Source organism: Colletotrichum paranaense, assembly GCF_030867605.1.
Source record: "Colletotrichum paranaense strain IMI 384185 chromosome Unknown Scaffold_5.1, whole genome shotgun sequence".
Lineage (NCBI taxonomy): Eukaryota > Fungi > Ascomycota > Sordariomycetes > Glomerellales > Glomerellaceae > Colletotrichum > Colletotrichum paranaense.
In genome coordinates this window covers 2,489,049-2,510,013 of record NW_026848963.1, presented here as the reverse complement: position 1 = coordinate 2,510,013, position 20,965 = coordinate 2,489,049, and the positions used below count along the sequence as shown (strand labels likewise).

The 20,965-nt window shown below is 52.5% G+C and overlaps 5 protein-coding genes across 5 annotated transcripts; 2 read left to right on the top strand and 3 right to left on the bottom strand.

Moving 5' to 3' along the window:
- Window positions 1-479: 479 nt before the first annotated feature.
- CPAR01_07234 (prostacyclin synthase) lies at window positions 480-2,259 on the bottom strand (the record flags this gene model as incomplete). Its single annotated transcript, XM_060491504.1, has 3 exons — window positions 480-1,383; window positions 1,465-1,890; window positions 2,012-2,259. The coding sequence occupies 3 exons, from the start codon at window positions 2,257-2,259 to the stop codon at window positions 480-482; spliced, it is 1,578 nt and encodes a 525-aa protein (XP_060350378.1).
- Window positions 2,260-3,355: 1,096 nt separating this feature from the next.
- On the top strand, window positions 3,356-4,218 carry CPAR01_07233 (uncharacterized protein; the record flags this gene model as incomplete). The annotated part of the gene is made up of 2 exons (XM_060491503.1): window positions 3,356-3,802; window positions 3,877-4,218. 2 exons carry the CDS (start codon window positions 3,356-3,358, stop codon window positions 4,216-4,218), a joined length of 789 nt encoding a protein of 262 aa, XP_060350377.1.
- A 1,294-nt stretch (window positions 4,219-5,512) lies between these two features.
- Window positions 5,513-7,882, bottom strand: CPAR01_07232 (heterokaryon incompatibility protein; the record flags this gene model as incomplete). Its single annotated transcript, XM_060491502.1, has 1 exon — window positions 5,513-7,882. The coding sequence occupies one exon, from the start codon at window positions 7,880-7,882 to the stop codon at window positions 5,513-5,515; it is 2,370 nt and encodes a 789-aa protein (XP_060350376.1).
- Window positions 7,883-8,517: 635 nt separating this feature from the next.
- Window positions 8,518-10,361, top strand: CPAR01_07231 (T-complex protein 1; the record flags this gene model as incomplete). Its single annotated transcript, XM_060491501.1, has 4 exons — window positions 8,518-8,563; window positions 8,629-8,795; window positions 8,853-9,174; window positions 9,223-10,361. 4 exons carry the CDS (start codon window positions 8,518-8,520, stop codon window positions 10,359-10,361), a joined length of 1,674 nt encoding a protein of 557 aa, XP_060350375.1.
- A 2,876-nt stretch (window positions 10,362-13,237) lies between these two features.
- CPAR01_07230 (uncharacterized protein) lies at window positions 13,238-15,712 on the bottom strand (the record flags this gene model as incomplete). The annotated part of the gene is made up of 3 exons (XM_060491500.1): window positions 13,238-14,913; window positions 14,962-15,484; window positions 15,524-15,712. The coding sequence occupies 3 exons, from the start codon at window positions 15,710-15,712 to the stop codon at window positions 13,238-13,240; spliced, it is 2,388 nt and encodes a 795-aa protein (XP_060350374.1).
- Window positions 15,713-20,965: the final 5,253 nt, after the last annotated feature.

The window sequence follows — 20,965 nt, the reverse complement described above, 5'->3', positions numbered from 1 at the left end:
TTGGCGAGCGAGGTTTTCATAGGGGAGAAAAGAAAAGTTGAGACTCCGAGAGTGAGGAGTACCGGCGTGCTGTAAAGGATTATGATGACAATAGACAACCCTAGAGATAAGAAAATGAGAATACGCTTTGATGACATGAATGGTTCTGCATTACGTTCATCCACTTATTGAAGTCGAACGCGCAGCATGTTCTTCATGGCCTAAGACTCCGCCGGAGGGTTGTCATACAGAGATTTCACGTTCTTTCAGCAAAACAAGTCCCTGATTCAGCTTCCAAATAAGCCGTTACCATTCTATTTTGTTCAGTAGAAGGCCAGGTGTCAACTGATGATGAACAAAAAGAAATATTCTGGTGGTATTCATCTCAGTCTCATACCTATGGACACGAACCAAGAAACCCCTATTCCTGCTTCGCCAATCATGTATATCTACTACCCCTAAAAAGCCCAACGCACCATACAAAGAAACACCTCGATCCTCTATTTAAATCTCCACTCAACATCCTCCCATCCAGCCCGCCTCGAAAGAGTCGCCTTGCTAGACTTGCTTCCATAAATCGGCGACCGCAGACCCGAAGTAGAGAAAGGCATCTCATGATCCGGTACCTGCACGCCCTCGAGCTCGAACCCGACAGCCAAGCACGCCACCGCGCCCAACAACTCGGCAAACGCGAAGTTGCGGCCGGGGCAGAGGTGCTTGCCGCCGCCAAACGGTACAAACGACTCCTTTGTGCCCTTGGCAATGTCGGGCGTGTTCTTGAGCCACCGCTCCGGGTTGAACTCCTCGCCGTCCTCACCCCAGACGGGCTTCTTGTGCATCACGGACGCGCTCCACTGCACCTCGACGCCCTCCTTGAGGAGGTACTGCCTTCCCGTCTCGTGGTCCGTGATGGTCGTGTCCTTGCTCGTGACGGTCCGGCTGCCGGTGACGGTGTTCTCCGAGCGGAGCGTCTCGCGGTAGCACGCGACGACGTAGGCGCACGACTTGCCCAGCTCCGTGACGTCGATGGTGGCGACGCGTTTCCCGCCCTCGGCGGTGACAGCCAGCGCGGCCGAGGACTCGACCTCCTCCCGGACGCGGGCGAGGTATTTTGGGTTGGCGAAGACGTTGACGATGAGCCAGAACATGGAGGGCGCGGTGTTGACGGTCGAGGCGGCGGGGAGGGAGTCCATGGCGCCGAGCATGATGTCCGAGAGGCCGAAGCCGCGCCAGAACTCGGCGCGGCCGCGGATGGTGGCGGAGACGGTCGGGCCCTGGTCCATCTTGCGCATGTAGTAGCCGACGAGGCCCGTGACGATCTTTTTGCGGGCTTCGAGGGCTTTGCCGGCGATGATTTTGGAGATCCAGCCGTATTGCATCTTGCCCATGCCGCTCTCGTATGTCCTGCGCCGAGAATGTTAGCTACACACTGACAGGGAGAACAGAAGAAAACGCGACGGTAAAGAGAACGGGATGAAAACGTACCAGATGGCATCAACCAGCTCCAAATTGTTAAACGGGCTATGCTCGCCATACAAAGCCCTCGTCGTCGCAACACCAATCAACCCACGAGCCCAGTAAAACACATCATCAATCTTTTCGGGGCTTCCGGGCTTCACCTCGTTGAAGCGGCTGCCAATGTAGTCGAGGGCGCTCAGGTTCAGCTTGAGCAGGTTCTCGCCGGACAGGGCCGAGATGGTGACGCGGGAGATCTCCTCGACGGCGTTCTCCTTGACGAGGCGGTGGGTGATGTCCGGGTTGATGCCCATGGCGCGGCCAATCTCCTCGATGCGGGCGCCGAACTCGAGCGTCTTGTTGCGCATGGCGCTCTGGACCAAGGGCGCGCTGTTGATGACGTACATTTTCTTGCCGAGGACGGGGATTGTGCATATGGGGAGCTTTGTGCGTTTACTGCATGTAGAGAGATTTGGCTGTTAGTGATGTATCTTTGCCATGATGCTCTTCATGAGGTCCTGCCTCTGGGGGGCGTTTCTAGAGCGTCTAAAGCGTTGAGAGGTGTTGTTCGACTTACGCCAGCTTCTCGTAGACACCAGGATACGATGTGTTCACGGTGATCCAGTGGCCGATGATGGGGAGAAGGCCCTTGACGACGGGGGGCTCGCGGGGATCAACGGGCGCGGCGACGAACTTGTCAATGACCATGAGGATCGTGACGACGAGGGCTACAGCCGAGGCAATCAGCTTGACGGAAGATGTCGAGCTGAAGCGCTCCAACAGCGTAGCGACTGCGGTCGCGGCGGCGCTCGAGGAATCCGCCATGGTCGCGAGGCTTCAAAGAAGAAGAGATCAAGCTTCTGTCGAAAGGGGAAGTGAGATCTGTGTCAAAGAGGAAACAAGCTCACAGTGAAGGGGAGTTAGCGTAGGGTAGGGTAGGTGAAGTGAAAAGTGTCGCTGTCTCGTCGTCCGGCAGTGAGAGACGTGCCTCGTGGTTTTATATAAGTCGTTCGACTGCGTTTCGCCCAAACCCTTCGCTTCCCTTGCCCCCCCTCCCTCCACCTCCTCGGACTCTACATCCAAGCCGTCTCATCAAAACATAGGGTGACAGGTACAGGTCTTGTTTAACGAGGCACGGTTCAGACGAGCTTCCCTAAACCTTCTTTTCGCATATGCGACTTGCACTGCCCTTGCTTTTTGCTCGTTTTCCCATCCATGAGTAGGAAACTAGGTAGCTTAAGCAAGCGGGGGATCCTAGAGCTCGGCGAAAGGGGGGTAGGATTACGATTTCCCGCCCTGCCATTGGGCATTATCTTCGAGACGGCATTTCTAATTGCTCAGGCTATCCGCGTATAACTAAAGATATGCAGAGAAGGTGCCCATACATGTGGCCGCAGCATGACATTGGCGTGTGTCTTGCGAGCATTATCTTGCAGGAGTCAGGGACAGGTAGGTTGAGGGGGAGCTATCCGTCAAGCTTGGGATCATCGCCAAGCTCTGGGCCGAACCAGCATTAGGCGGGAAAAAGCGTTTTGTTAATTCCCCGCGCGCCAATGAAACTACAGAGGCCTAGAGACTGCCCCGGTCTCGGTTTCGGTTCCGCATTGCCAGGGGGTGTTTAACGAAGCGATCCCGAGTCTGCCTCGTTCCAATTGTAAAGTTGTAACAGAACACAGCACAGCACAGGCTGTACGGCAAGCTGTGGTTTTGGCTCGTACAGCGGTACGAAATGTGAGCTTTATAGTTTGGATGGGGTTGAAGAATTGACGTATAAGAAAGCGATAGCTGAATCCTGGAATATGAGTGAATGTTGAAAGTTGCATCTCTGAACCGCTGCATCATCCCATTTCAAGACCGACTCGTCGTAATTCCATTACACTTTCCAGCCCCCTTTTCAAATCCTCCCTAATTAAAAATCATCATGGCCAGTGTCGAAGGACTCCGCGTAATTGTAGCCGGCGCAGCAACAGGCGTCGGCGCCGGCACCGCAAAGCTCCTCGCCGCCCGCGGCGCCAAAGTCGTCGTCGCCGACATCAACATCTCGGCCGCCAAACAGGTCGGCGAGGAAATCACCGCGGCCGGCGGCAGCGCCCTCGTCGTCGAGTTCGATCTCTCGGACGAGGAGTCCATCAAGAACCTGATTGCCCAGGGTACGGAGTGGCTCGGCGGCGGGCTTGACAGCCTGCTCAACATCGGCGCCGACCTGAGCCCTCAGAATTTGGGCAACGACAAGTCGGTGCTCGATATGGATGCCGCCGTGTGGCAGCGCACATTTTTGGTGAATACTACGGGGTATGCTCTTACGACCAAGTATGCGCTGCCGCATTTGAAGGCGGCTGGTGGGGGTACGATTATCAACATTTCTAGTGTAAGTCGCTCTCCTCTCCCCAGCGATTTTGCAGCAAACGTATGAGGAAAGTCAGAAAGCTGACTGAATTAAAGATGGGCGGCCACTACATGGGCACACCGGAGCCAATCCGCGTAGCCTACGCAGCCTCAAAGGCCGCTGTGCACGCCCTCACCCGGCACACGGCAGCAACCTACGGCCCGGACAACGTCCGCTGCAACACCGTTGCTCTCGGCCCCATCCTCACGGCCGCCCTCGAGAGGGGCATCGCCGCCAGCCCGGCCATGCAGGAGGGCCTGAAGAGGGTCCCCCTCCGGAGACTGGGTAAGCTGGAGGAGGTTGGCGCGCTGTTGGCGTTTATGATTTCGCCTGATGCGGCGTACATTACTGGTGATATTTGGTCCATCAACGGTGGAACTCACGTCATGACGTATTAGTGAAAAAGGTACCTATAGTCTAAGCAGGCGATCAAGTACAAAGTTGAAAGCTCATTTCGCGTTTGCCATTATGTCTCCCGCGCCTTCAAGATAGAGACTGTCACTCTGGGCCGTCGTCGATTTTGACTTTGGGCAATGAAGCAGTTGTGGAAACCACTTTTTTGAAAGCGAATCACCCCGGTCTATTGACTTTCTGCCTCTCGAGCTAGAGAGTATAAAACTGCCCAGATGATGAAACTCAAATACAGAGTTACGACATCAGAAGTGATACGAGTTAGTTGCGACGTTGAGGATGCAAATAAGTTGAACCTCATGTTCAAGGTGATGTCGCGAAGTATAGTCTATAGCGGAAAAGGTGACGTGCCTCGTACGATACTATCCGCGTATTACATAGCACAACGTTAAATGAAACTTGAAGCTCGACCAATAGCGACCCTGTAAGTCGTACAGACTAGGTAATCGAAACAACCTAAGAGACCTGTAGTTTGTAATGGCAGACGGCGTAGTGGAGTTGTCTTTAGTCTAATAGTCCTGTATAGGGACTTGCGCGGACACATGCGATGAAAGAGAATCTCCTACAATGACACTCACCTCATATGAGGGAACAGCCCTACAAGCAATAGCGGAGTTTATCACATGCATCTCATCGTCCCTGGGCTCTGCTGGACCCTAGCAAAGTATACTTGTAGAAGAAGGCACGTTTCTGCAAGCTCCCGAGATGTACTTTAACTACCTCAGCTTACACTTGGCTTGCACGGGCACAGGACGGAACATCCACAGGGCATCGGTCTGTGAAAATTTAGGTCTTCTCTTCTGGATAGCAATGCCTCCCTTAGCTGATGATCACCGGGAACTCAAGACAAGAGCTAGATCACCATACCATTGAAAGACCAGTAAAGCTACCCGGGAACGCTCGCTGCTTTCGCCTCGGGAGGAAATCTGCAAGATTGCAAAGTTAGGCTTTCAAATGGATGCATTGTGTTTGATAGCCAACAGCTCACTGAGTATCAATGACAATATTGTTGAGAGAAGAGTGACTAGCTATCCAATCCTTGGTCACGCTATCGCCGCGTCAGATCCATTTTCTAGGAAGACAGCTCGTTGTGCAGAGCCCAATCACCCCCCAAGGATCGCGACGAAATGAAAGTCTCCGTCGAATCCTTACAATGATAGCGACAACGCTTTCTCTTCCATTCTCTTTAGATATTAGGAATAGTCTGGGAGTTCTTCCGCGTGTGCTTGCAGCAGACTGTGACAGACGGTCCGGTAGTGCCATCCCGCTATGCTGCGTCACTTAGACGAGAAGAAACGCGACTTCGGCAAGTTCAGGAGCGTGAAGCCTTCGCCTCAATTTCGAATCCAGCTCCTCGATATCGTCAGCGTTATCTCCCCAGCCATGCGCTTCGTCGCCCCAAGTCATGATGCCATCAACATAACAGCTTCCGACCATTGTGAACCGGTGCACGCCTTTGATGCTTTCCATCTGATGAACCCTCGAAGATTCGGTACAGATCGTTCCGAAGTGTTTTCGTAACATATATGGCATAAGCCCGCCTTCAAGAACGCAGAGCTCATCTCCCACGCACATGCTGCCTGGGCCTAGCCCAATTTGGCCTCGATCTGTAACGAATAATCGGTTTCCGGCGGCCATAGTCCGAACGGTGTCCTCCATCCATGAAGTACCCTCCGGCTCGGTCCACTCTAGAAGATCATAATCCTTTGGTAAACAGGCGATTTTATACGATTCATCGGTATCCAAGTCATCATTCCACTGATGTTGGTCGCCGTCAGGCACTGTTGAAGCTTCAAATCGTAAAAGCGACCCTCCTGTTGAGGAAATGGCATCAACTGTGTATCCGTCTGGACAAGCTGCAACCGCACTATAGAAGTCTTCTAGGATATTCTGATCACGGCTCACTCGCATGAGCGCACCTGCGTACTGCCCGAAGGCCCAGTAGGAGAGTTCTCGCCGTTTGTCAAGGTCGAGTGTGCGGAGGGAGCCGTCATCGTCACTGAGGACCTGCATAGACATAGAGAGGCAGGTTGCAACGGCCTCGAGGAACGGTTCTCGATGGTTTTGCCGCCCTTGTTTCCTTCCGTAAAAGGCCTGAACCTGGGCAATGGCCTGGCCAACGTTTGAGAGATCACTGCGAATGACCTGGCTGGTATGGTCAACGACGCCGCAAGATACGCCTTTCAGAATCAAGGCAGACTGCTGTCTGTGCTCTTCAAACGGCGGGCTCGAGGTAAATTTGATCATAGTGGGGAGGAAATGAATAGGCTTCCATTCGGCTATGTCGTCATTGAGCAGGCCTTCGAGGTGTTGTCGTGGAAACATATTCTCAGTTCGACCCTCTAAGTTCAACGGGTAGTGGCAAAACCGTGCACGACTTGCGTTGAATCCCAAGGACGCTTCCTCTTGGAGACGATACCGTCTCTGATTGAAACCAGAAGCCATATGCTCGGAAGACCAATCTGGCACCCAAGAAGGAATATCGATACGGCTCTTGGAAAGCAAGTCTGGTGTCGTCATCCAGAGCAGACCGGTATGGCGGATGATCTCAAATGTTGCGTGAGAGAAGAGCTCACTGACATCATCCTCGTAATTAGCCTTGATACTCAGCTGGTTGTGTAGAAATGGCCGTTTCGATTTCATGTCCTCAGCAAGCTTGAGGAGAGCGAAGATCTTGTCTCGCGGCTCCGAGGATTTGCGATGGCGAAATCTTCTGAGAAGCCACAGCAGAGAGCTGCTTGTAGTTGCTCCGACGATTGTCTCCTCTTCCTCCTCTCTCAAGCGGCGAGCAGGACTGATCGCATCTACTCTGCCGGCCAAGAAGCGCACAACTCTGATCAGCTCTGGATGTTTGATCTTGGGTGACTGCAAATGCATTTGGGCTGACTCGACGTAGTGAAATGGAAGCAAAGCACGGCCGTAAGCCATAGTGAGCCGTCGAGCGACGCAGGCCTCTTGAACAATCCACATCCGACTCCACCAGTCGCTTATCGCAAAAAGCCGCATCCTTTCGATGATCACTTGTAGCTGCGACTCACTGAGGTTTCGTTCTATGTCGTGATTGTTGAAGTATAACAGCGCAAAGAGGCTGTAAAGACACAAGATCTCTTCATGTTCCGTGAGCGATCCGGGCTCAGAGTTCTTCAGCGTATCCCAGTGCTTCTCGCATGTGTGATCCGAAGTCAAGATATCCAAATTCCCGAGATCCGTCAAGGGGTTCTCTCCCAGTTTCTCAAAACGACGTGAGTAATCCTTGCGGCTTCGATCTAGGCCATCTCCAACGTAGGCTGTGACTTCAGTGGCCGAGCCGAAGATGTCGTGCATCGAGCCAACTTGGTGACCCTTTTCTGCAGCATCATCTTGGTCGATGCATATCGAGTCCACCCAGAGAGTGATTGGTTCTATCTGCCTTCGGACAGCACGCAAGGCTCTATCCAAATTAAATGTGATCTTGTGGATCTTGCCGTTGACGGTGATCTGGTTTGACCGCTTCGAACTCCCCCATGCATAAGATAAGGCTTGGTACTTATGATTTCGGTCAGCCACATATAGCCTAGATTCGAGGCCGTCGAGCCATTCTCCCGGAAAAAGCTGAATTAGTCGAATCTCATTGAGGGCAAGTTTCTCGTTGTACGTGAACACCGACATCATATTAACCAAGCAAGTGATGAACAAGCCCCTCTAGTGGCTAAAGTGATGGTCGAGGACTAGAATACTGAGAGAATGGCTGGAGAAGGCGATGAAATAGGCAGATACGAGAGAGGGAGCCAAGTCAGCCCGCATCCCACGAGCCCGCTGATTGGTGTGAGAACATTCTTTCGAACTGCCCTGACCAGCTTAAGACGCATGCCGTGTCAAACATCTCCAGAGTAAGCGCCTATATAAAAACCTGTCATAGTTAGCGTATCCAGAATGACGGTATAGCAAGAGTTCGGTATAGCATGGATCCTCGTAAGATGGGCTCGGTTATCAACGATCGATCCCTCGTAAGTCGAGAAATTGAGACTGTTGATGTTGAATCTGCGCCTGGGTTTTGGCGGGGAAGTGGCAGGGGTCGAGAGTACCCCTCCTCAATTACATAATCCAACTCAAGTAAGGCAGCCACACCTTGGTCCGTGCTCGGGGAACATCACGAAAGGCTGCAATAATTTTTTGGAGCTCCAGAAGCTTCTTGGGCCACGAACAGCACAAGTACAGCCTCTCCCCGCGACGACATACGAATCCCGAACATACCGCCGAGTGTTTTCCCTACCGCTGTACTCGTCGCATCAAAACAATCGCCCAAAATGTCGTTCGGAGGCCAGACCCCGACCATTATTGTCCTGAAAGAGGGTGCGCTACCCCACCGCCTTCCCCTTGCCGACCTGGAAACTGTGACTGACGAGCATGTTGCGCAGGAACCGATACCTCTCAGGGCAAGGGTCAGATTATCTCCAACATCAACGCCTGCTTGGCTGTCCAGGCCACGATCAAGTCTACTCTCGGTCCCTATGGAGGTGACCTCTTGATGGTCGATGCCAACGGCAGACAGACTATCACCAACGATGGCGCTACTGTTATGAAGGTTGGAAGGACCGCAAGGACTGTTTGGGGAGACTCGGGCATACTGACGCGCATATAGCTCCTCGACATCATTCACCCCGCAGCCCGAATCCTCGTCGATATTGCGAGATCACAAGATGCTGAGGTCGGTGATGGCACAACGTCCGTCGTCGTCTTGGCCGGAGAGATCCTGAAGGAGATCAAGGAGCACGTCGAGCAGGGCGTCAGCTCCCAGGTTATTATCAAGGGCCTGCGGAGAGCGTCTATGATGGCCGTCAACAAGATCAAGGAGATTGCTATCGACACCAACGAGAGCAACAGAAGGGAAACGCTCGGCAAGCTGGCGGCTACCGCCATGACGAGCAAGCTGATTAAGCGCAACACCGAGTTCTTCACAAAGAGTATGTTGGATGCACTCCTCCAGTGACACAAATGCTAATCGGGCGCAGTGGTCGTGGACGCCGTCCTTTCCCTGGACCAGGACGACCTGAACGAGAAGTTGATCGGCGTGAAGAAGATTCCCGGCGGTTCCCTCACCGAGTCACTATTCGTCAACGGTGTCGCGTTCAAGAAGACGTTCTCCTACGCCGGTTTCGAGCAACAACCCAAGTCTTTCGAGAAGCCCAAGATTGTGTGCTTGAACGTCGAGTTGGAACTCAAGGCCGAGAAGGACAATGCCGAGGTCCGCGTCGAGCAGGTATCCGATTACCAGGCCGTTGTCGACGCTGAGTGGCAGATTATCTACAAGAAGTTGGAGGCTATCTACAAGACGGGCGCAAAGGTTGTGCTCAGCAAGCTGCCCATTGGCGACTTGGCTACCCAGTACTTCGCAGACCGCGACATCTTCTGCGCTGGTCGCGTCACATCCGAGGACATGGAGCGTGTGGTCCAGGCCACCGGTGCCACTGTCCAGTCTACATGCTCAGATATCCTCGCGGAGCACCTGGGTACCTGCGGAAGCTTCGACGAGCGCCAGATTGGAGGCGAGCGTTTCAACTTCTTCGAGGGCTGCCCCGAGGCCAAGACCTGCACACTCGTCCTCCGTGGCGGTGCTGAGCAGTTCATCGCCGAGGTCGAGCGCTCGCTGCACGACGCCATCATGATCGTCAAGCGCGCCATCAAGAACCACACTATCGTCGGTGGTGGTGGTGCCGCCGAGATGGAGGTGTCCGCATACCTCCACCGCTTCGCCGACAAGAACATCCCCCACAAGCAACAAGCCATCATCAAGAGCTTCGCCAAGGCTCTCGAGATCATCCCCCGCCAGCTCTGCGACAATGCCGGTTTCGACGCGACCGACATCCTCAACAAGCTGCGCGTGGAGCACCGCAAGGGCAGCACCTGGGCCGGTGTCGACTTCATCAACGAGGGTATCGCCGACATGATGGAGCGCTTCGTGTGGGAGCCGGCGTTGGTCAAGATCAACGCCATCCAGGCCGCCACTGAGGCCAGTTGCCTCATCCTCGGCGTCGACGAGACGATCCGCAACGAGGAGAGTGCGCAGCCCCAGGCCCCTGGTCAGCAGCTGCCCCCGGGCGCCGCACAGCGCGCTCTGAGAGGAAGAGGACGGGGCATGCCTCGTCGGTAAAGGAGGGTGGGTTTACGACCGGGTTAAATGAATGAGAATCAAAAAAAGGAAATCAAAATTCAGGAATCGATGAAATGGCGTCTGTATGATACCTAGAACTGGCCCCCAGGGGCTTTGGCTTTAAAAAGTCCGAATAGACTGGGTCATTTGTCGTCTGTCATGAACACTTACTCAGGAGTATTGCACTTCGCGTGATGTAAGCGTAGCACTCGTTTGAAAATGCCAAGACCAGTTTGGTGTGTCGAAGCCTGGTGAGGTGTTAAAAACGCAGTGAATCGATCCGCAGCTGGTTCGCAGCTGATTCGTGAGGTTGGTGAGCCATGAATGAGGTCAGGCAGCTAAAGCCAGGGAAGGTGCTAGGCATGCAGCAAAGATGGTCTTCATTCGACTTTCTCTATACGTGGCGCCACAATAATGAACAACCGAAGGCGTTGAGGAGTGTTAAAAATGCAGTGCTTGGCATCCATGTTCGTTTCCTCGAATGGAGGTCGCCTTGATTGGCCTATCTTCTCCTGGTCTTTACATCTGGGTGGCAATCAGGGCGCCTTAGGAGGGGTTAGAAATGCAGTGAGGAAGGCGTACTTACAACTGTGCCATGGTTCGCAAAGGCAGATGGGTCGTCTTTCCAGGTCCCAGACGGACAGGCCAACGTCGGTGCATCCACGAGATCATCTCTCTCTTGGTCCTGCAAACTTGCTATCGCCTTAAAAGATCTCCTACATAGTCAATACTACCTATTATAGAATGTAATGACAGTATCTGGCGGTAGAATAGAACTCAAATTCCGAGACTGAGTCGTCCCTATAGATGATTTCCGTGTCATTTCTCTATAAGAGGTTCACAAGCTGACGCGGCCGTCACTGATAACATGTCGAGTTGGAAGAGAAACGAGACTGATCATCTCTCAAAGCCCCTGATCTCAGTGTGCTTTTCGATGACCATCTCACTTTCTATTATTGCATCAAAACGAGACCGACTCCATGGAATTGATGGCCAACTACCTACCTGCCTTCCACAACTTGCAATTGCCTTGCTGGCAGTGATACTTAAGCCAAGTCTCAAGTCAGTTTCGGTCAGCTAAGGGATCAACAAACTTGAAGAGGAGTCCAACCGTCCCCCAGGTCAAAGCCCAGAGGTGTGTTAAAATTGCAGTGAAGTCGTACTTCATTGGGCTGGCCGGAATGATTCCGTCCAGGCTGTATGGATCCTCTTTCCCATCAAATTCAGGTGCGTGTTAAGACGACAATTCATTGGGTTGGCCGGAATTCGGGTTACATGCAACCTGCCTCCCACTAAGCCCAGGTGCGTGTTAAGATTGCAGTGAAGAGTGTCCGATCATTGACTTGCGAGATCTAGCTTCGGATCCTTCGGATAGATCCCTATGGCAAGATCCATGCCATCACAACGTATGCACTTGACGCCTTCCCCGCGAAGCCCTGGTATGTCTATAAATTGTAATGAATGATGCTGATTGTTCGGAATTTTCATGTTTCCAATAGCATCGTCTTCCGGAAGGGGATGCTGCATGTCCCATGGAGCTGAACGGATTGAACCCCTTTCCGTCAATGGCATATTGCCCATCAGCAATTACTCGGTAAAAAGGTTGGGAGCGTTTGAAAAGGAAGAAAGGATGAAGAAAAAAAGAAGTCATCAATGGCGAATCGAACAAAAGATTAGGTTGAGTGAGGCCTCGGACTTATGGATTAATCTTTGACTCCCTCCAAATGCCCCTCGGCCACGTTCCCCTTGTGCCTCTTATAGTAGGAGAGAAGGTGAAAGTGGCTGAAGCACCTTACGGGTGGGCCTCACCCTTTGGTATCTAAGGAGTATTCGAGGGCTCGGCAAGATACTCACAAGAACACCTCAGGTTTCTCGGCGAACGCCGTCTTTCGCAGAGGGAAAACCTAGAGGGTAGTCCTTCAGCAGAAGTCTTCAAGCTCTCGGAATAATGACACGACCAAGACACCAAGATAGCGCCATCTCATCTCGACGGAGGCCTCAAAATCCGAACAAGCTGTCCCATATAAAAATAGAACATGAAAGTCATATATCCATCATATCCTCCTCACCACCCCGTCGCGAGGGGCCACAACTGGAATGCACACCCCCAACAGATTCAGCTATACAGGGCCGCAAGCACAATCGTAAGAACCTAGAAGCAGTCAGTCCGACGGCAAGCCGACTAGTTCTCGACGCTGCCACCTTTGCTGAAGATGTTTTGCATTCCAACAGGTGGAACCCCGAGGTCACACGCACCGGCTCCCATGACGAACTTTTCTTTCCGGTCAGGAATGTGATATAAAAGTCGGGGAGAAAAGGAAAAGAAAAGTGTCATAGCTAAAGTCTCACAGCCGCTGTTGGCGATACACATCGTGTTAGCAGCCACATACGTTGGAAACATTTGTTGCACATTCACAGTCACAGTTGGTCAAGTAGTTTGAAATCCATCCCAAATTCAATTCATCGTATCTCTTCTATCGCGTAATCCCAGAACCCAACCGTGGCGCAAGGCACACGCGCGGTCGCCCAGCACCAGAAATCGGGTTCATGTTCCATTCCAAATCCCATTGCCGTAAACCAGAAAAGATCAAAGCCAGAAACCGCCGCTGATCGCCGAAAATACCCAAATCATTACCAAAAAAATAACCCATAGACCGAACATTTTGATACCCCATTGTGATAGTACATCCGTCCAGCGAACGAAGAGCGTCGCGATAAACCGTCGTCATTAGATGGTCCCGTGGCGGGTGCTGAGAAAGACCAAGATCAAGCACAAGCGTAAAGCGTTATAACGTACACGTTGCCGAAGAAAAGAAGTCGTGACACCGTCCTATACCTTTCCGAAAGGGAACCGTTTCGCCAGAGAATATTACCCATCATGAGCTGCCGAAGAAAACGTCATCGTTGTTGGTGAACATGTTGACTGGGTCTTCGAATTCTTCGTCAAACTTGCTCATCATGAGCATGTTGGAGTCACGGTCGAATTGAACTAGGCCATCTTCGGTTGTGAAAGCCTTCATGTTCATGAGCAATTCATCATCAGCATCGACCAGGCCCAGGCTCGAGATGCTGGTGTTGCCGATGGGACCAGCGTTGCCTCTCATTCCAGCCAACAGCGAATCATCGCTGAAACCAGAGTGATTGGGCTCGGCGTCAAAGAACTGATTGGGTGGTGGCGATGAAGACTGGGAAAGTTCTGGTGGGGTGTTGTACTCGCTCTTTGCTGGTGATTCCGGTTGCTGGGGCAATGAGACGGGTGCCTCCATCAGGGCCTCTGGGGAGACGTATTCGGAATGGTGGCTCGCAGCCGGGGAAGTCTCCAAGTGCGAATCCCGGTGAAGACGTGGAGGCGAAGAGGGCATGGGTGCGGATGAACTTGTGGTGATTTGAAGAGGCAGGTCGAAGTTTCGACGTTCGTCAATATCGCCCATCTCGAATTGGTCATCCGACATCATGAAGTCGTTCTCGGGAGAGTTGACTGCAGAGCTATCTGAGTAGCCGGATTGCGATGAGGTGGATGCGGTCGACTTGTTCTTGGTCCTTGTGCGAGCCGACTTGTTGACGCGCTCGTCCATCTCAGGACGGTGCTTGCGGGGACGTCCGCGCTTGACAACCTTCTTGACGATGCCATCGAACGCTCCAATGCACATGCCACGTTGGCGATGGCGGGTCAGAGCATCGTGGCGGGCAAAGCTGTTGCCACATTCGCAGGGGTAAGGCTTGATACCGGTGTGGATCTTTGCATGGCGCTTCAAATCGTGCTGGCGAACGAAGCACTTCTTGCAGGAAGGGCACTGGTACTGTCGGTCATTCAAATGGGTCTGAACGTGAGACTTGATGTTCTCCTTGCGTCCAAACTTCTTGCCACAATCCTCGAAAGTGCAAGTCCATTTGCCATCTGCAGGATCGGGCCCGGTGATGTAAGTAGCAATGTCATCAAGCGTGACGCCGGTCTCAGTCTTGGTCTCCTCGATGTTGATGCTTGCAATGCTCGCGGCACTGGCAATGCTGGCAAGAGACTCGGTACGGCGATGAGGGGAAGAAAGGCGAGAATCATCAAAAGATCTGTCGTCAAAGGATCTGGAAGGCGAGATAGAACCGATGGTCATGTTGGGGTGGTGGAGATCAGGCCGGTTATCGAATGCGCTGTGGAAGTTCATCAGAGGAGTGTGAGGAGTCGAGTGCTGGGACATGTCGGAAGAGACTTGGAGATCATCAGAGAGGCCGTCGTAGCCCGGAACCTCCTGGATCTTCAGGAACTCATTGTTGAAGTTGTTCATGTTCATGAAGTCGGCAGTCGGCACAACCTGGTCATACAGACCATGGGGGATCTGAGAGGGCTGCTGAGGAACCGTCATGACGTTCTGCTCCGACTGCTTGCGCATCTCCTCAAAGATGTTTTGAGTGCGTTGGTTCGACTTTCTCACGGGCTTGAGAGTCTCCTCCATGGACTCGTCGTATCCCTCAGCGAATCGACTCGGCCTGGCAGACATGGGCTCGTGCTTGACGGCCCTGTCGTGGGGTGTCTCCATTGGTGTTGGGGGGAAGTAGTCTAGATGGTGTAAGTGACTGAACGAAAGTGAGATTCGGAAAGACGTACTGTTTGCATCCTGGTGTGGTGGTGTCATTGGTCTTTGCATCTGCTCAACGCCCATAGTCTCGAATTTGTTGACTCTGTCCATAATGCCATTGCTAATTCTCCGCGAAGACCGTCTTGTGCTTGCAGTCTCGTCCTCAGAGATCCAGCCCTGAGGGGTGTTGGGAGTGTCGCTAAAGTTCATGAAAGAAGGGGTCGAGAGAGCGCTGTCAGAGCCAAAGAGCTCAAAGTCCTTGTTGCCTCCCATGTTCGCGCCATAGACCTGCTGACCCTTGGCCATCATGTCGTTCATCTGTTGGCCATACTGGTTGTACTGTATGGGAGACGAATCGAAGCATGTGGCGTCGAAGCGCTGAGCCTGAGGCGTTCCATGGGGGGACATGAGGTAGTTTTCATGGTCATTGGAGGCCATGTACATTTGCTGTCTCCGGTGAATTTGTTGTTGTGAGTGTTGTCGAAGGTGTGCCTGCTGGCGGGGGCCCGGGCGTGCTTGAATGCGTTGCTGCTGCGCTTCTCGCAGTACATGCTGCGGTTGTGCTAGTCCTGTGTTAGTAGTCATACTTACCGGTGCAAAGTCCTGCCTTCTTGTGTCCAGGCTGAGGCCTCGGCGGTGGCCGAGAGCTCGTTGACGCTGGACATTTGGGGGCAAGGGCTGGATCTTCACTGCTTCGAATGCCGTCGGTGTCGAATTTTGGCGTCGGTGTGCTCTGTGACGGGCATGAAGATTGCTGGTTTGGGGGTTATTGGACAGCATTGTGTCGCAAGGTTGAGTCCGGAAGGAATTGTCGTCGGTCGGTTTGTTGTCGATGGGAACCTATGGGTCCGAAACTGGAGGAGTGTAAGTTAGCTCTGGTTGTGATATTGATGTTGCGACAGCATGGCTAGACTTACCTCACGCAGCGCAAGCAGAAGTGCCGGGCTAGGGGGTAAGAGAGGTTGTGCTCAGTCTTGGTAGACTTTGCGGGTTAAACAGATGATATCTGGTCTGTACGCCTTATTCAGGCGAGGTAAGAAAGATGTGAGAGCTCGGAGAGCGTGCTCTCTACCTAGGCAAAGGTAAAAATGTCAATTGGCAACAAGAGAAGTTTTTGGTTAGATACGCAAGAAGCTCTTTTGGACCTTCTTGAGTAGCTGTAAGTGGTAAGAGTTTGTTGGTTTGAGTGGTTTTGTGGTTTTGGAGGAAGTTTGGCAGTTCAGCCGCGCGATGGACTGGTAGATGGTAGTCTTCCTGCAGTAGTGGATTTGACGGGAGGGGAGGGGAGGAAATTCAAGATTCCACTCTGGAGATAATCTGGGTGGGTAGGAGAGGTAGTAGTAGTCAGGAAAGACGAGGGAGGAGAGCGGCAGTCAAACAGACACAGACCACAGGCAAGGGAGTATAAGCCTGGCGTTTGGTGGGTTTGGCGGGTTGGAGGGGGGAGCTGTAACTGAGGAAACCATCTCAGACCAGGCGACAGGCGATGCGATGGGCCGTGGTGGTGGTTACCAAGGCGTCCGTCGGCGTCATGGGCTTTGTTGACGTCGTCTCCACAGCAACGGGCAACTTGCGCCTCAAGCTCCCCCAGGGAAGGTGCTCTCTTTCCCGCACCTGCACGGCAGCGGCACCTTCCCCCTGCCTGTCCAGTCAGCGCGGCCTGTCCCCCCTTGCACTTACATTGCTCTTGCCACCCAATCGTGTGCGCCATTGCTGCACCTTCTCAGCTGCGACGGCGCTACCAAGTACGTATCCGTACGTACCAGCAGGAAAAGGCATGCGCTCCGATACGTACCCAAGCTGACCTCCCACGCTCCTTCTCTTTCAAGCTTACTATTTCTGTACTTCTGATACATTTCCTCCCACGTTTTCTCACATCTCGATATAGCGCCATCACGTACCCTGAGGTACCCCATCGTGAGGATCCCGTCATTGCGGGTTCCTCCCAGATGGCCCATCAACCACGGCTACGGCCACGAGCAATCTTTAAAACATGTTGTTCAAAGACAAGGACCTCCTGGTTCTGCACCCTGCCGCACCTTGCGGTCGCATCGCATCGAGGCCAGGTTTTCTTCAAGTCAAGTCTGACTACTGAAGTCTGATGCCAGCTAGTTGCGTATGTAGCGTATCGAAATCTAGATTTTATTTATCTTTCAAGTTTCTGGACACACATCCATCCATACGAATACCATGCCAACCTTGTCAAGGCATAATCTCATAATTCCCATCCAGATATATCAACACGAGGCTCCAGAATACGCTTACACCGCAACAATGTCGTCGTGTCGTTCCTCGCTATACCTGACGCAAAGTGGGCACAGAAACAAACATCCCAGCCCAGATCAAAAAATACTCCGTCTCCGCAGTCAAGAATCGAATCAAGGATGTGCGTGCTCCCTCCCGGACTCGTCCAACCAGCACCTCGATTTGATCACCGATCGCACAACCCTGGCAACCGGACTTCAAGCCCGACGTGCGGAGGACAGCCGATGGCCCGTCCATCCATCACCCAAGACTGCCATCGCCTGGAGTGCAGGCGCGCGCCGTCTCACCTTCCCACCGGCTGCCAACCACGCGGTACCGACGATGCACAGCAGCAGCCGCCGTCGTGCGCTGGTGCAGCCACACTCGAGAGTCTATGTTTCACCCGCTGCTTGCCACCAAGACAGCATGTTTCCAAGAGACCACGCGGAAGTTCATCATCATTTTCCTTTAGTCACTCGTTCCCGCCATCTTCTTCAATGAATATCTTTCCGTCTTGTTCCCGTGAGCTTCTTGTGCAACATACTTCTTTACTCCGCCGTTCGCCCGTAATAGACAGCAATTCTTCCCACTGTTCTCAAGACAACTGTCAGCAGAGCTGGATGCCGAACAAACCAGACTGCCTGAGTTGCCGGATAAGCTTCAGGGCTTCGAATGCCTCATCTGTCAGAAACCACTATCACGTCGTATCTTTAGGTCTACCGTCCAGCTGGCTCGTTGCACAGATTTGTCGAAACCAACTTGCTGGAACCTTTACAAATTAGCAGCAGTTTTGACAGGCGGCGCGAACACATACTCATGATTTGGTATCTGGATTCACGTCAGGAATTCCGGCCGGCTTTCTCACCTCTGCCTAGCGAAGTCAACCGCCATGTCCGTGGCTGCACTTTATGGCGGAGCGACCTTGAAGCATCACGAACGGGCTGCCCTTGGGAATCTTGGCTGCCTCTTATACACGCGCAAGATAAGGTCTCTGACCATCGGCATTTGCATTCAATAATCTTAGAAGAGAGGCAAAGGTGAGCTCCAGCTTTGCGGATATGACAACGAAGAAGCCGACGTTATCAGCGAGCGGCCAAGGACTTGGTCGAAGCCAGGCACAGCTACCAGTATTCAAAGTGCTGCCTTCGAGTTTTATGAAACATTTCTAGGTTTTATCTCTCATTGCTTCTTCCAGCACGTCACATCCCGCGCGACTCTTATAGTAGTCTCCGCAGCTATTCGAGATGACGAAGCATGACAGATAGAGCTGCTTTGATATCGCTTTTGAGAGGCGTACCTGGCCTAGAAGCTCTGGGCTCCAGTCCGTATTATACTAGGTGCCAGCTACACATATCCTATTCGGCTGACCATCATCCATCAACTGTTCAATAGTTCGAGGCGGCTCACCGGGAGAGCCTTTGATCTTTCGAGGTAAACGATTGTGAGTGACCTCGTGCGAGACCACCAAGTGGCTCTTGGCGAATTCTACCTCTCGTAGCCCATCAGGAGTAAGCTGAACTGAGATTGCCCCGCGTATCATCGCTGCTACGGATTGACAAATTGCAAAGATCGTCAGGATGGTTCTTGAGATCCATTACTGCATTGACAATGAGGTCGCAAAATAAGTGATTGAGTGATGGTGTCCCTAGTCAGGTCGAAAGCAGCTCACACAAGAGGAATGTAGCTGGCTTCCGCGCCACGAACTCAGCCTCAACAAGAAGACACACCTGTGAAGTACTCCCCTGAATTCACAAACAAGCCATGGCCCTCACTGGTCTATCTACTACTAGACTTACTACCTCTTTGCCTGGCCTAGTTATTCTGCATTCATACATCCAGCCGTTTTCAGCGCCTCCTCAAGAATGTATCTCAAGCTTCTAGAGTACTGTTCATAGCCCATGCACCAGTCGCTATAAATTCATCCAAGTGAGGGAGACTTCTCCCTTGAGCAACTCATCCAAGTCGTGAAGCTTATGCCTCGAAGTTTTCAAGAAAGGGTTCACTGGAACGTTCTTCTCTCTGTACTGCTGGTCAGTTCAGATTCTGGCATTGACACTGTATCATTGGAGATCTGCTTAGGGTATATACAAATTTCGCCAAAATCATGATGGTGTACATGTGTAACTGGTCTTGCGCAGGCTCATTGAGGGGATGTCAGGGATCTGAAGCCTTACTATTCCGCACCAAAGCAAAAGCGTCGGTATTCGTGGAGGACTACCTATCGTATGCACAGAGAATTATCCAATGGTTCCAAGGCCGACATCTACGCCACGGTCACATGATCCAAACTTTGCCCTTCGCCATCATGAAAGTCAGGGACGGTTCTCACGTGAACACGTGGTTGAGCTCATGCCGGAGCCGAGGGAAATCCGGGGCCGAATGAGGCCCGGTTAAGAGTCCTCCTTTGGCCCTCTGCACTTCTATGTAAAGAAAGCCTCGGAACTAGACCAGCACGATTTCGGACCCGATCTCATCGGTGCCTCACTGCCCTGATAGGAGGTGGCACTGGTGAATTAGCGAAGGTCAGGCGATATTTGACTCTCAGGTGAGGCCAAAAAAGGGGGCACGGCTAAGACCCGCCATCTTGGGTCAGGTCCATGTAGGCAGTATGCTCGGGCATTGTTGCACAATATTGGAGAAGCTGGGGAATACTGTTGGTTTTGAGGAGGAATCCGGAAGGGCGGGGAGTGAGTGGTGTAAGAATCGGTCGATAATGATGCGGTTGTTTAAACTTGAGCTGTGTAATCCAGCTACGACCACTGGGTGCGCTTGGTGTGGTGCAAAAGAAGAGGCAAAGGCACAGCTTGAGCAAATTGGGGGAAACAGCGCTGCAGAGATCAGATGACATGCACCTTTTGGCTCGACAGGGTTCAGCTGTCTTAATCGAGACTGTTATTCACCGCCGCCTGGTAGGTTCATGCAAGGGTCAGAGTCGGGACGTTTCCACCGAATCTTTGTGCAGGCTTTGATGACAATTGAGTTTCTGTGAGCTGGCAGCATCGGATGGGATGTTGCGAGTAAAGATAATGAGAGTTTGTGCTTCATCTCTCAGTATCATACACATGTACTTGATGAATCTCAATCATGGTATAAAGTTGCAGCTGTCAGATGAAATGGCGGAGTGAGGTCACCGAGGAGTTTTGGTCAGACGGCCTCGGGAGCTTCAGGGACCGACCAAGTGGGCTTTAGAGATCCACTTGGATGAGATACGACACGTGATTGGGCAGAAGCGAGGTGAACTGGAGCTTACGAGATTTGAAGGCGACGGTCAGCGACGTCGCGGGTGCCGGTTCTGGCCCGTGCGTCGTGCTCCCCTGTCACCGCGACAACCAGGGTCTTTTTTTTTTTTTTTTTCTTTCGTCTCTTGCTGTCCAGTCGATGCAATGTTTCCTGTCGTCCATTTCTTCACAGCGCACAGCGGTGACATTGGCTGGAAACAATTTGCAGCGTGCAGTAGCAGCAGATGCAGTAGCAGATGGAACCAAAGTATCGGGGCCGATCAAGATATGGAGTAGAAAGGAAGGGGAAGGATTGTGAGGCCCCATGACCACATCAGACCTGCTCCATTTAGGTTGATGATTGCTGTGAATGACTGGACCAGGACAGCTACCTACATACTGCCAACTGCAACAGTGGACGTGGTGGACCTTGGACCTTGGGACCTGGAAATAACTAACCCGGTCCCGGACCCAACCGGTTTCCTCCCATCTCCCGTCAATAATATCTTTGGCTTAAGCTTCTGAAAGGATCCAATGCCAGCTTTCTGCAACGGCTGATTATCACCTATCG